The sequence below is a fragment of the Electrona antarctica genome (assembly GCF_951216825.1).
Source record: "Electrona antarctica genome assembly, chromosome: 1".
In the NCBI taxonomy this organism is placed as follows: Eukaryota; Metazoa; Chordata; class Actinopteri; order Myctophiformes; family Myctophidae; genus Electrona; species Electrona antarctica.
Window position 1 is genome coordinate 39,010,116 of NC_136806.1, and position 15,594 is coordinate 39,025,709.

Sequence of the window (15,594 nt, forward strand, 5' to 3'; positions counted from 1 at the left end):
TAATGGTATGGTCACATATATCCCCCTATAAAACAAATACCGACAGCCGGTCAGCAAGTGGATTCATGAATGTATGTATATAGACAATATTTTAGGCCAAAAAAACAACTACATACCAAAGTACCGAAAGAAGAATGTTGGCTGCCGGTCTATGTTTTCATTTTCTTTATAGTATGCCATAAACATTCAGTTTAATTATGACACCACATCTAAATTAAACATTTTTGTGTGTGTGTGAGAGAGAGGGAGAGGGGTGGGGGGGTGGGGGAAGGATCTAAGACAGTGGTTCTCAACCTAAGTGACCCCAAAAATAACAAGGGACCCCTCCCACCATGACTCCAACTGAGGCATTACATTTAGTTTGACTCGGTTCCACAAATAAATATTGTGAAAATAGCGATCATTTTGAAAATATAGCTGATCCTACAAGCTACGAGCTTGAGGATTGGCTATATCTTCAAAATGTTTGCCTCTTTATTTTTTTAAGATTTGTTTTTGGCTTTTCTGCCTTTATTAAGGTCGCCTTTATAATGCATTATAAGCTCATTTATAATGCATTATAATGTGCTTATAAGGCATTATAACACTTGATGTTTGTAATCATGTATAACAACTTATAACCACATTTATAACATATTATAAGTGCTGGTCATAATGCATTATTATGCTCAGTGGAACAGCACATTATAACTATTATAACTTAGGTGGTTATAAAGGCACATAGAGAAGTGCTGTAATGTCTGTCATAATGCATTATAACCATTGTGTTTATTAGATGGAATAATGTCTTATAAACATCAATAATATGCTATAGTATATTATACAAAGTCACTTTACTTAAAGGTCACAAAGTCATGCTATAGGGTATTATAAAATGATACAACTGCTAATAACCATTAAAGAATGTTGCCACTTTACTTAAAGGTCTCAAAGTCCTGCTATAGCATATTATTGATGCTTATAAGACATTATTACAATTAATAAACAATGGTTATAATGCATTATGACACAGACATTACAGCACTTCTCTATGTGCCTTTATAACCACCTAAGTTATAATAGTTATAATGTGCTGTTCCACTGAGCATAATAATGCATTATAATATGTTATAAAGGTGGTTATAAGTTGTTATACATGATTATAAACATTTATAACAAGTGTTATAATGCCTTATAAGCACATTATAATGCATTATAAATGTGCTATAATGCATTATAAAGACGGCCTTAATGTAAAGTGTTACCAATATTTCCAACCGATTTGATTGTCCATAGGCTATACATATCCTTTATTTATTTTTCTTCAGAAATACTTTCATGATGATTGCATGATTGTACTCAAAGCATTAACCCCCATATCTCCCAGTTCCAGTCAGTTTGGAGTTTGAATTAACGCAGGATGTAATTTGTATAATTTACAAATTAGACTTAATTTAACTGACCCCAAACGTTTTTTTATTTTTATTTTTCCCACAGATATCCACCGTTGGTACTAAATCGATAGCTAATAGCTTCCTCCAGTGCAAAGTGCAAACCATCAAATACAACATTTTCAATACACAGGTTGAATTATCACCCCAAAGGGAAGAGAAATCACACTTGTGTGAAGTGAGGGGCACTCTTATCATCATACATGAGCAAATCAAATCATCACATTCCGTGCTACAGACACACAAAGCTGTGCATAGGAGGGGCTAGCGCCACTCAAAACAAATCCCAAAACATACAGGAAATACAGGTTCAATAAAAAAAGAGAATAAAAGATAAATAGAAAAAGTCCAACAGTACATATCCGACAGATCTTAGCTCCGTTTGGAACCTCAATATCTACGCTGCTTTAGCTCTGAGATGAGGTTCCGATCACCCTCCACTGTGCCAATGTTGGCACCCGTGCCTAAGGTTGCCTACCCCTGGCCCTGCATCAAGCCAGATAATTCTTCCATTAATTCTTCCAAATGCTAGAGTCTATCTCTGCCACTCAGAAGTTGTGACAGGAAGCTGTCATCTGTTTCTCCTTTCCATTCACAAAATATCTAAAAATATTTTTGAATTGGCATTTCTGCTAAGCAGCAAGCTAGAATGGTTTAGACTAATTTGATTTGATTGAATTTGATTGTGCTTACGTGGCTGCAAAGGCTAAACGGCTGTGGGGGAGAGTGGAGACATTGTGTGAGCCAACAGTCTCCCCTGTTCCCCGGGTGCCGTAGTAATGGCAGCCACAGCTCTAGGTTGCGTAAATGGAAAGGACAAATTCTACGTTATGTGCAAATGTTCAGTAAGAAATACCCCCAACAACAATAATGTGGAAATGGTAATTTCAGCAGTTTGTACACCAGCAGAGCAGCGATTAAACTGTAAAAGACAGGGTCAAATGACGGCATCGCTTCCATGTGGATCTCGGCCTTCGTGTGACACATCTGACGCCAGTCAACTATGATGTATGACTCCATACTTGGGCAAGGTTTCTGCCCATTCCGACCCTCACTGACTTCCAGAATAAAATTTAAGTAAAAGAATCACACTCTCACAATCACACTTAGAATAATGAAACATGAACGAAAATGCATGGAGATACTTCCTTGGCCTACTGGCAGTGTGTTGTGCCCCAGACACACACAGACAGACTCACTCACTCACTCACTCACAGATCCACTCCTAGACAGCTCGCCTCCTACAGTGCCACACTGTAAAAACAAAAAGAACAGCCATTATAAAAGGGTCTTAATCAGACTGGATGAAACTCAGACAGTCTGGCTATTAATCATCAGTATTAATTTCGGTGGTTATTGCACTAATGGAAAAGCTCTCTCTACGGTACGAATACAGGGATAGATATATGGTTGTCTCCCCGCCCAAAACACAGCAGCTCCTCTTCCTCGCATTCATACTTTACTCTGCCTGTCATGTCTGTAGCTGTCGGAAAAAAGCACAACGAGGTCCTGCTAAATGAGTTCCTGTAAGGTTTTTTGTCAGGGTAACCCTCATCTCATCTGTTGTCAGGGCAACTTCACTTTCCTGATTCGTAGTCATGGCAACCCCAGGTTGCTGTGACCCTCCTGTCTCGACCAATCAGTTCCTCCCAAATCCTGTGAGGGGCGTCGGAGGGCTTAGGGAGGCTCCGCGCCAACTCCCCCAAAAGGCACACGCTGTCCTGTAACACAAGAGAAATAATAATTGTCAGTCAGGCCGTGAGATCAATAAATGATCAATGAATCAAGTGGAAGGAGATGGTAGACAATAAGTGAGAGAGATTATAGATACAGAGTGAGTGAGCGAGCGAGCGAACGAGTGCACGTGCATCCATGCATGCATGCATGCATGCATGCATGCATGCATGCATGCGCACCTGTCTGTGTGTGTCTTTAAGGGACAAAACACATACCCAGTTGCACAAGTGCATGTTTAGTCTGGCCTCCAGTCTTCGGCTATCTATTTGTGTCGTCTTTCTCCTGATAAAAGCATCCAAGGCCAGAGAAGCCTGCTCCGCCACACACACACTGCAGACAGAGGGATCATGTTGGTTCACCTCTGCAGCCTGTCACATAAAACAAAGAGAGACACTAAACAATTCACACAGAGCTGAGAAGGGAACCGTGTTGTGCTTTAGTAGCCTAAACTAGGATTCAGTTTCCTCACCCGTTGCATCTCAGACTTGAAGGTTTTGTGCCTCAGCAGTGATATTAGCTGCTGGGGGACCAGCTGCACCGCAGGGCCTTGAGACTGGAGACCGGGGGAGGAGGCCGGTGGGTTGCTCTCTATATATATATATCTGTCCAGTTTTTAATTTGGAACCTCCGGGAGAAGGAGAGGTTGGTCAACCTCAGTCTGACGTCCAAGCAGATGCCTTCCTCTTCCAACTAGGGCTAGAGATCATGACATTTTACTTGACGACACATTTTGAAACACTATCGTGTATCAGACCTACTTCCAAGTTTCCATCTAGGCTGCAGGTTTCTGTCATAGTCCGGCAGTCGAGGTGGACGGGTGGGAAATTTGGTATATAGTATTTTGAATTGGCCTAAAATATTGTCTATATACATATATTCATGAATCCACTTGCTGACCGGCTGTCGGTATTGGGCAATCTTTTTATAGGGGTTTCTTGTGACCCTACCATTAACATCCTATGGCAGGCAATAATGTCAAAACTGTCAAACTTTTCTTTTGCTTTAAGTAGCATGTAACATGTCAAACTTGGGGGTTTTCATGATTCTGAATCCATTCCAAGCATTAGTTTTGCACAAAAAACAGCCCAAAATGTGCTGACCTCGTCACATTTGTGCTGACCTCATCACATTTGTCATGACGTCTATGGCCGTTTTTAGCCCAAGGAGTGTTTTTTGTGCAAAACTAATGCTTGGAATGGATTCAGAATCATGTATGAATGTATGTATATAGACAAATTTTTTTTAGGCCAAAAAAAAAGACTATATACCAAATTTCCCACTTAACAAAAGAAGCCTTTCGGCTGCCGGACTATCACCACCTACAGGTTCACAACGCAACACATTGCGATGTGTATCTTGCCCCAAACTACCCTATATTACAAAACACAACCTATAAGACCATTTTTATCCAGCTTTTGGTTACCGTCCACAAACTTCGTCTTAAACAAACATTAAATTCCCATTGACAATGAATGGAGAATTTTACGTGATAGTGTCTGAGCAAATAGGCATAGTGTCTATTTTACGTCATGTTCAGTTTAATTTGTATTTAACCCCCCCCCCCCCCCCCCCCCAAAAAAAAAACCTGTGTTTTTTATATCATATATCATCTCATTCCGGCCAATTAGAATTTGCGTCCTCACCTTCGTCTTCAATGTTTGTGTTTACACAAACACTCAAAACTGTCCATTATCAATGGCATTTAATGTTTGTGTTAGGACAAAGCTAAAAGCTGGACATAGGAGGGGCTAGCACCCCTCAAAAAATAAACTAGAAAGCCCATGTTAAAAACGGATCAAAACTAAGCAGAGATCGAAAATGAATGAAAAACAAATGGAAAATGCAAAACTATAATAACCTTGGGAGACAGGGTGCTGCTGCTTCCTACGGACATGTGAAATCATTCTCCTGCAGTAGTTTTTTAAGGCTTCTTCTCCCTCCATTGTGTGTTGGCACACACTGGTGTATGTTAAGATCCCTGTTTCCGTCACAGATCTGACAAATACATTAATTTACATATAGTCAAGTTACTTAAAAAAAAAACATAACTAGGTAAGCTTCTAGATCAGTGATTCTCAAAGTGGATCCTTGAGGCGGTTCCATGGAGTCTCCAGCTAAATCTGTTAAAACATTTGTTTAACAGCTTAAAGGACTTTAACCCCATTTTCCAAAAAGGGGAAAATGTAATATTTAAAAAAAAAGTTTTAACATAAATCTTTGATGAAGGTCCTTAGCACAAAACATTTTCAGATGGGGGTCCACTCCATGGCAAAATACATAATAGAGCGCTTTATTGGTCCTGTGGGTCAAATGCAGTTGTGGGCGTGGCAGTGGGCCTAAAGGAGACTATGGCCCTTTTTTAAACTAGCTCCTCACCCTACACTCGGTTTGAGCATAGATATAAATAATAGAGATGCAATGCAATGCAAATGGATGGTCAAACAGAGTGGAAGTGTGGCGAGGAGCTATAGTTTCAAAAAGGGGGAAATAGTCTTATACTGCAATTTTGGGGACCAACACAGGTGTTTCAATTTGTATGAACAGTCTGATTGGCATAGAACTAATTAATTTGTTTGCAACACCTGTTGCTCCCCCAACATGGCAGATGTAGGACTACATTTGAAACTCGTGAATTGGGGGGGGGAAAGGAGGTAGACACGTTTTTTTTCTTTTCATCTATACACTACAGACAGTACAGAGTACACCATAATAGTACTAATTACTCTTCATAAAGGGAAACTGAGCTACACTAAAAGCTCTCTTTCAAAATAAGTATATATAAGTTACTTAGTAAAAGTATAATTCAAGTTGATTTGCACATGGAGGTGGAGAATTCTCTGACAAACTGCACCCATCTATTGTGGTATTTCATGTTGATGATCCACTGAAGATGTATAGTCTTTTGCCAAACTACCCAACCACATTACATGGGGGGGGGGGGGGGGGGGGGAGAAAACGGCTAAATTACTTGAACGCTACATCATTCATTCTAAATGTAGTGAAGTTAAACTACTTTAGCACCTCATAGCTTAGCTCTTAGCTTCTGACAGTCATGTTTCACTGCTCCGCACTGTCTACGGCGCTTGTCGCTTAGCTAAAGCAGTGGTTCCCAAAATGGGGTCCTTGAGGGAGTTCCAGGGGGTCCCCAACTACATGATAGTTTGGAACCAAATGGACCCATAAGGCTCCAGTTTTTGGTGATAAGCTATCACCAAAAACTGGAGTATGTATGAGCCTTTATGGTTCTGTAACTCTGAGAGTGTACAAATGGAACCAAATGGATTTGGTTCCATTTCCATTTGTACATTCTCAGAGTTAAATTTACATTTATTTTACAATATCAATTGGGGGTCTCAGAGATAGAAATTCCATTAAATGGAGGTCCGTAGCCTGTTGCATATCAAACTGGGGGTCCTTGAAATGAAAATGGTTGAAAATCACCGCTAGAGCTGTAAAAGTCTTCTCTTATGGGGGACCCTGGCATATCTTTTCAAATGGGAGTCCGCGGGCTAATTAGTGTCATTTTGACATGAAAAAGTTTGGGAACCACTGAGCTAAAACGTAGCTAGTCCATAGCTCTGCCTTTAGAGAGAGTAACCAGATCTAGTTACTCATAGTTTAGCTACTAGCCTACTATTCAACGCTGTTTATCACCAATGCTAACTAAGGGTAAAACAAGTTTTCATATTTAATCAAAGGAGCTCCTCAAAACATTGATCTCTATGAGTAGCTAGAATAAGTTAGACCTTGGAGAATGGAGATTGTGTAAATCCTTCATTCCAGCTTGTTTTGAAAACGTTCTTCTTTTAGTATTTAATTCCAGCGACACTCATTCCAAACAATGAGCCGCTACCGCCATCTAGTGGAATGAAAATACACTAAAGGCAAGACAACAAATTATTTTAAATGCAAGCTATTCAAATAATGTGGGGGAAAAAAACAATATAATATCATTTGGTATTCTTGAAAACAATAAATATGTTTTTTAAATGTTTGGAAAAGGTGTTTGAACAGCCCCTGACATTCAGTTGAGCAGTTTTGTGATTTGGAAGAAGTCCCCCCTGGTAAACTCATCTAAACTCCCTTAGTCCATGGGCCAAACCAGTTATCAGTACCATTTGAGTGGGCAAAACCTTACCTATATTAAATTGATTTGAGGGTCAATACAAGTCAATTCATATTTTATATGTAAGCCTATCCACAGGAGTACGTACTGGGCATGATGTTAAACTGCAACTGCAGGTTGTAGAACCCTAACCCTAACCCAAGACATGTGGCAGTTTCTGCACCTGTTGGGCAATGACCCTCCTCTGAAGGCAAGAGGGTGGTGATATATATATATATATATATATATATATACATATATATACTGCATATATATATTTCTGTGCCACTGTCACTTCTGTGTCACTGTCTCACATCTCCTGACTCACCCCCCCAGGAGGATGTAAAGCCTTCCTACTTTGCCCATGCCCAAAACACCCACTGTTGACAGGTGCCCAAGCCTGTAGGAATGTGTCACTGTTGACAGGTGCCCAAGCCTGTAGGAATGTGTGCAGTGCCAGTGACATCACCCTCCTCACCAGGCTTCCCAGTCACAGGCCAATTGTGTTCGTGTAGAGTAGACGTTCGACAAAGATGCACCACAGTGCTTGTTCTTGAAGACTACATCATTTATAACGGTAATAAAAACAATGTGTTTGGATCTGCAATTCTGCATACACATTGTGTTGTTTTGCAATACAAAATAAGACAATCATCTATGTGTTTGACCAGGCATAATACATTCAAACAGAAATGGTGTGAAATAGTATGACAAGTTAAGAATAACTAAAAAACACTGTCATCAGGACAACACGTGTGTTATTGTGGAGGGGTCAGTATCTGATGTGAAAGTGCAACAGATTAGGAGCACATACTTGTCTACAAAGCATTAATGAGGCTTGCCTGGAAAGGCTTCCTTCTCTGGCTAAAACAGAGGTCCACCTCCTGGAAGAAGCTCTGAGGAGAACTTCCAACATCATATCCATCAGGCGTCACTCTCAGTTCAAGTTTTTAGAGAATTCCTCATTCACCCTCATCTTAGACATGGACTCTACCTGGACTCTCTCCGAAGCCGACATGGTATTTCAGCTTTCTGAATGTTCTACTTTCATTCATGCTTCTAGATAAGGCATGGATGTTGCACCTTGTATGCACCCAAAAGAACCTTCCCTAAAACATCTGGGACACCGCTCCACACGTCCCAGACTCTTCTCCCTTTGGGCCCGAACTCTCTATTGCAGTTAGGACTGCAGACTCACTCCCAATCTTCCGCAATAATCTGAACAAGACTCACCTCTTCAGACCCTAGCCCTAGCAATGATGACCTTGCAGGCTTATGCAAAGGCTAAAATGTAATTTAGATAGCATGTTATGTAGACAGATGCCAAATTAATTTGGAGACCTGGCCTCCAATAGTGTGTATAGTTTCAATGTACAGGTTATTTCGTTTGCAACTTTTTTATATTATAGACCTACTGTTTAGAGTAGACTGATGATTCTTGGTTCCTAGATGTGTTTACCTTGCTTACTGTATCATATGTAATATAATATGTGTAACTGTATATATAATAGATAGATAGATAATCACAGTCAGTTCATGAATTCACATATGAGACAGAAATATTGCACAGCAAGGAGTCCTCAACAGCATATACTGTAGGAGAAAGGATAGGATATTGCACTTATATGGGGAGTATTGTACTTTTTTGTATTCACTAAAGTCTGGTGGCTTGGAGGAAGAAACTCAGCAGAGTGAACAGTCCATGATGTGGGTGGGTATAGGGTCTATTCTGATGTTATTGGCTCTAGGCAGACAACGGTTGTGAGCAATGTGCTTTGATGGAAGGCAGTGAAGTCCCGATGATCTTCTCTGCTGTCCTCACCACTCTCTGCACAGACTTCCAGTCTGATGCATTGCAGTTTCCAAACCAGGCAGAGATGCAGTTGGTCAGGATGCTCTCTAGAGTGCCCTAGAATGTAGTGCGGATGGGAACTACTACCCAGTTGGGAACTATGGCATGCATTTTCTTGTGGCCATTTCACTCTCAGTTATGCCATTAGTTTACTTCTGTGAAAGGCCCAGCAGGCTATTGTGTTTTCTTGGGTCAGAACATTTGCATTAAAAGCAAACCTCACCCATCCTATCAAAATGTGTGCGCTGAATTTAAATCTTTTAAGTCTTTTCACCATGCAGCCTTAAAATAAAATGCCAAAAATGTGTAATCTTGTGCCAAATGGTGTAAGAATGAGGCGGGGCGCCACCTAACCCACCCCCAAACATGGGGCAAATGGAGGTGTGGGGACAGCAGAGAACAGCTGATTCCTTCCTGCTCCTCCACGTCACAGCTTCAGATAATTCACACAGCTGCAACTTGCTAAAACAACCCCTCTCCGTGTGATTTAGGAAACATGCTGACAACACAGTAATAATGAGTAATGACAATAAAATTCAGTCTGTGAACGGCATTTCATCAGGGATTTGATTTACATTTTTTATTTTGACTATTGGAAAGTCTAATATACGCACAACAGACTGTGGAAAATATAATGGAAAAGGGGTGCTGATAGCAGAGTGGTTGAGGTGCAGTACCACATACTGTAGAAAGTCTAGAAACTGATGCCTGACAGCGAGTCCCAGAGTTTCCCGGGCCTGGTGGATCTTTGTTGCATGTCATTGCTCTCTGTCAGTGTTCCCTGTCTCTATACACTGTGAACTATAAATAAAGGCAAGAAAAGCCAGAAACATAACAAAAAAGAGAAAATTGTAACATGTTAGAAGGAACAACTGCACCCCAGTTGTTCCTTCTCATTAGTCATTCCATTGTTTACTCATGGCCAAAGGACAACATACACCAGCCTCACACACCAGTCAAATCCACCACAGAGTGAAGAGAGTGTCACAAGCCTATCACCTTTCTAATTATAACGCCTGGCCCCCGACTCGCCAAGAATGGAAGTTTAGCCTGGCCCAACTGTGGCCTAAAATTAGACCCCCACCAGAGCACCAACCCCTCTCCACTCTGCAGTGTCAGACATGTCAGTAACACACACACACACACACACACACACACACACAAACACACGGTGAAGCCCTCAGAGATTCACATCACACACACACACCCTGCTCATAGTGTCTCAGTGTGTTCCCAGTCTTCCACGTGACAGATCCATGGACTTATGAACGAGTTTGGTATTAACATCATTGGCTGGAAACCTATGAAGGTAAGCAGACGCCACTGTGAACTTTCATTTCTCTTCTGTTGGATGAAAACCTCTTAAGTCCAAATTTGGTGTGTTTGTGTGTGTCTGCCTTTTGATGGCAACTGAAAGGTCAGAGGATGTGTTTACATGCAGTGTCAGTTTCACAGAGCGATATGTGTGATATGTTTGTTGTGTCTTATAAACATTCTTACATAATGAAAACGCATCACATACAGTACAGTATTTCCATCCCTTATAGTGGTTCTTTGTCATATCTTTGAGTAAACATTAACAGCATGTATCTCTTATTTGCTCATACAATTTCTACACTGATTAAAACAATATTGTGTTGCTGTGACTTCACTCTGAAATATCCTGTATTCTTTAAAATGTATTTTGGAAGGAACCCTAAATGAGATAATAGAGACTCAAGGGTCGTCATAGAATTACACTGTCCTCATAACAATTTTTACACTGAAACAATGTATTTCTTATCATATTGTTTAAAATGAAAATCTTTCCACTCAGCAAACTCTGTGTTGAGCATTGTAGGTTCTGGGGCTGTAAAACGTTTATCACAAACTTTAGAAGAAATAGGTACTTTAGGTAGTGTGTGTTTAGAAATCCTTTCTAAAAGGAAGCAAAACACATTCAAAATGTGACTATACATCTTTACGGGAATCACAGACAGCTGTTCTCAAAGTGGGGTTGAGGGCCCCCCAAGGGTCATCAAAGTTTGTAAAAAAATATAGCAAAAATAGTTTAACCACTTGTCTTGAACCCTATTTTATACATTGCATTCAAAAATAGCTGTATGTACAACCGAGATTGTACATTTGCTATTTTATATATATATAAATAAATATAAATATATTTATATATATTTTTTTTACGAGAACATTTTTGAATGATTTAGTTTCCAACACAAATGTTCTCTTCTGGGGGTCCCTAGCACAAAATGTTTTCAGATGGGGGTCTTCTGCCAAATAATTTGGTGGTCCTTGACACAAAAACATTTGAGAACCACTGTTCTAGGAAATTGAGTTATAGTGAAATTACTATTCTTCATTTGGCTGGAATCCCACTGGAACACTCTGAAGGATCCCTGGTGATTCCCGGACACCATGTTGGCAACCACTGTAATAGGTGATCTTCTAATATCATAGTTCAGTTTTGAGAATTCCATGAATTAATTTGCCATGACTGAGGAGCTTATTGATTGGTGCTTTTAATGCAACAAGAGCTTTGTTATATCAAAAATGCATTTGGGTTGTGTGCGCGCGTGTGTGTGTGCGTGCTTGTGGTGTAATCACTTCTGACATGTCTCCATCCCATCCGTCATTCCAGATGAAGAGGATTTGACTTGATTTGACCACGCGGTGCCATCACAGTTCAGGGGAGAGCTCTCAACATGAGTTTGATGGACATTTCTAAGATCTTCTCCCTGCTGCAACCTAAAGAAGACGAGGAGGACAATGAACATTGTGAGGCATTGAACCAGGCCGTGAGCAGTGACGATGCGTCCCAGCTGTTGGAGCTGCTGTCCCAGGAGGGCTACAGGAGGTGTGTTAACTCCCGTAGCGGGTGGGGAATCCCAGTAACTCCTCTGCGGACTGCTGCTGCCCTGGGACACTTGCGCTGCCTAGAGCTGCTGCTGCAGCATGGTGCAGAGGTGAGACAAACTGCTTGCTTTTACAGTTGTTAGGTGTCAGCTCACATCAGTGTGTTTGCCTTAAAAAAAACGAGGATCTAAGACTAGTAGAATGGCGATAACAATAAATGGTCCAAACATCATTATTTGCATTTAATCACTTTAGCCCCGGACTCCCTATTTTGGGCATGTCATGGTGTAACCTTTTGGAAAAACCCTATAGGCCTATAGTGGCCCTATTTTGGGGTAAACATGCTCTCAATACACCGCGTTGCGACGTGAGTTTGTAGATCAACTATTGGGTATGTGGGTCTAGAGGGAAAATGGAGTGGGCAAGGGATAGAGCCCTGTCAATGAAGTATATTATGATTAAAAGGAAATAAACAGGGGGCACGGTGGCACAGTCGGTAGTGCTGTCACCTCACAGCTAGAAGTTCCTGGGTTCGATTCCCACTGGGGACGCTGTGGGCGTGCTCCTTCCTCCGCATCAGTGCCCATACCCGAGGCGGGTATGTGCTCCATCACTCCGAAAGTGATGGAGGGGAAAGGAACTGGTCGGAATAACGTTCCTTTCCACGCGTTCTGTCTGGCCGGGGAAAAGAAGCAGCTTGGAGTCCTCATGCATAGAAGGAAGCATGAGGTCAGTCCGCTTCCCCCCCCAGGTTGGCAAAGGAAGTATAGCGCCCAGGAGTACATTAGATAATTGACACTGGGTGAAAGAAATGGGTTGCAAAATCGTGGGATAGAAATTTGACTTAAAAGAAAGGCAATATACAAGGATGTAATCCCGTGTATGTGACTTCTGATAAAGACCAATGTACCCTTCTCATATGGCCGTGTGTTGCTGCGTTTGTGCTTAAACAGGTTGACAGCCTGGACGTGAAGGCCCAGACGCCACTGTTTACAGCAGTCAGTGGGAAACATCTGGACTGTGTGACGGCCCTGCTGAAGGCTGGAGCCGATCCCAACGGCAGCCCACACAACAATGCATCCCCGATCCTGACCGCCGCCCGCGAGGGCGACGTGGACATTCTGACCGAGCTGCTGCGCTTCGGGGCCGAGGTGGACGTCAGGGCCAAGGTGCCGGACTGGGCATCCGGTGCCACGGCCTGCAGGGGCCCCCTGTATATCTCAGCCGTGTATGGGCACCTGGACTGCTTCAAGCTTCTGCTCCTGCATGGTGCCAACCCTGACTACAACTGCACGGACCAGAAGCTCCTGGCCCGGGTCAAACAGCCCAAGACGGTCCTGGAGACGTGCCTGCGCTACGGCTGCGGGGTGGTGTACATCCAGCTGCTCATAGACTTTGGGGCGGACGTTTATTTGCCCACGCTCATCATCGACAAAACCACTAAGCAGAATGAAGCTGTAGATGTGCTGCTCAAGGAGAGAGGTGAGATCTCGTTTTGGGCATTTGCTAAATGTTTCAATTATTTTAGTTGACACAACTGTTACAGCAAAGGTACATATTATGTCACAAACACTGCAGGCAATAATAATACTCATGATAATAATTAATTATTTAATCCCCACTCCTTTGGGGTTTTTAATTGTCACTGTACATTTGCACGTATACAGTACGTGAATTTGTCCTCTGCATTGCCCATCCAAACTATTAGGAGCAGTGGGCACGGGCCAATGTTACAGCACACAGGGAGCAGTTAGGGTTTAAGTGTCTCGCTCAGCAGGGCACTTCCGTCACTTTGACTGGACAGCCCTTCTTATTCCCAGAGGCCTCTCTATCCATTCAGCTGTCCTGATGATAACATAGCCTAACAAAATAAAACTTCATAGAGTACTTTTTAAAACCAGTTCCAAAGCACCTTCTGAAGTTATTAATAAAAAATTATAGGCCTGAGTAAAGTTATAGCAAGTGCAATAAAAATGTATAAACAATAAGAGAAAATAAAAAGCGTTCCAAAATATATTTAATATATATTTAATATTATATATATTTAATATATCCCAGTAAACTAATATTTTTTCCCCCCTCTTTTTTTCTTTTTCTTTTATGAAAAATCCATCAGTCTGTCCCAAAACACTGATGTCACAGGCACGTGTCGCCATTCGAAGATACGTCCCCTTGGCCGATAAGGATCCCGCCATCGAAAGCCTCAGGGACGTTCCCCGCATCCTGAGAAAGTATTTAAAACACGTCGCCAGTGAACGTGTGGTAAGTCCCTGTGGTCATGTGATCATGATGCCCATGTCATCAACACAGACCTAATCTCTCTCAATACTGATTCAGAGCTCTGCAGCTGAATCTGTTGGCAACTCCCGTTATGTGTAGAGTTGTTGTTGGTAGGAATGAAAGAAAAAAAACACCGGAAGAGGAGGGCTGGAGGACAGTGAACGGGCCGACATCCGGTCTCTACGTGGAGGCAAATTCAAAGGAAACATTTTGTCTTCTATTTTTTTGCCGATGGGTTCCCAGAATGACACACCAGGACCTGTCAGCTTCTCACCTGCTTATCATGACTGGATAATGGAGATTGAACTTCTCAATAAATGGCTCCAGAGCAGTGGCAGAAATAAGACAGAGATGAGATGCCTGAAGAAGGTCTTTGACCTAAACATTGCCTAAATAAAGTGTTCGTATTGCAAGTGTGGACGGTGTGCAGGTCTTTGTGCAAGTGTGCATTTTTTCTAAATACATTGAGCCCTGCCTACGCACCCGTCTCAGAGCATATCAGGTGTGCATATAAGACTTTGTTGCCCAGAAATAAGACAGGGAAACAAATACAGTATGGGACACTGACATAACAAGTTCTTTTTTATATTTATTATATTGTAATTATGAAATGTAACTTTGCATCTTTGTGAACTCTTGCTTTGCAGTGAACGGATCAGTACTGTATGATTTTTTACTTTTGTCATTTGAGAGGCTGGAGTTTAATTCGTTTGTGTTTTGAATAGGTATATTTATTGAATAAACCAATTTTGAATATTGTCTTGACTGGAAATATCCTTTGATTCAGTAATTAATACAACGTGATCTAAAATATGCTGTGATCACAGGGAGGTAATCTCATGCTAACGCTACAATCTATGGCTAAGTGTTAAGTGTAAAATTGTAAATGGCCACTAGAGGTAAGTGTAACACTGAGGTATTATTTTAGTGAGCTTGCTCCTTGCTATCTGTCGCTGTCTGCATTGTTATTTAAATGTTGTTGTATAAATCAAGTAAAGTCTTATTTCAGTATAGAGAGATGTTTCTACTGTAGGCTGAACAGTCTACTGTCCACTCAGCACATCCCCTGGCATTTTACAGGGATGGGATGTCTTAGATCTCATTTAATTACAGGTAGAAATGTAAAACACTTTTGAGTAAAAATACAAAAGTATTGGCATTACAATATACTTACAGTAAGTATTCATTATGCAGAATGGCCCATATCACAGATTATTTAATTTATTGTGAATGCATTAATGTATTCATCACTTTAATGTTGCATCTGGTAAAGGTGAGGCTGATTTGAATTATTATATGTACTCAGTAACTTACCATATAATAACCAGTGGTGGAAAAAG

The 15,594-nt window shown here is 41.3% G+C and overlaps 1 protein-coding gene and 1 long non-coding RNA gene across 2 annotated transcripts; one reads left to right on the forward strand and one right to left on the reverse strand.

Annotated features, from left to right (window-relative positions):
• Positions 1–2,527: 2,527 nt before the first annotated feature.
• On the reverse strand, positions 2,528–3,847 carry LOC306927795. Its single transcript, XR_013790589.1, has 3 exons — positions 3,637–3,847; positions 3,383–3,535; positions 2,528–3,151 (listed from the first exon to the last, which is right to left on the reverse strand). It is a non-coding gene; the product is annotated as an uncharacterized lncRNA (long non-coding RNA).
• A 6,420-nt stretch (positions 3,848–10,267) lies between these two features.
• On the forward strand, positions 10,268–14,903 carry asb12a (ankyrin repeat and SOCS box-containing 12a). Its single transcript, XM_079499898.1, has 4 exons — positions 10,268–10,433; positions 11,760–12,084; positions 12,928–13,456; positions 14,091–14,903. The coding sequence occupies exons 2-4, from the start codon at positions 11,824–11,826 to the stop codon at positions 14,288–14,290; spliced, it is 990 nt and encodes a 329-aa protein (XP_079356024.1). The 5' UTR covers positions 10,268–10,433; positions 11,760–11,823; the 3' UTR covers positions 14,291–14,903.
• Positions 14,904–15,594: the final 691 nt, after the last annotated feature.

Bases quoted from the DNA above. Each gene is read 5' to 3' on its own strand.
- asb12a (XM_079499898.1), top strand. From the start codon at position 11,824: ATGAGTTTGATGGACATTTCTAAGATCTTCTCCCTGCTGCAACCTAAA. The intron at 12,085-12,927 runs GTGAGACAAACT...GTGCTTAAACAG, and splicing joins TGCTGCAGCATGGTGCAGAG to GTTGACAGCCTGGACGTGAA. The intron at 13,457-14,090 runs GTGAGATCTCGT...AAAATCCATCAG, and splicing joins TGTGCTGCTCAAGGAGAGAG to TCTGTCCCAAAACACTGATG.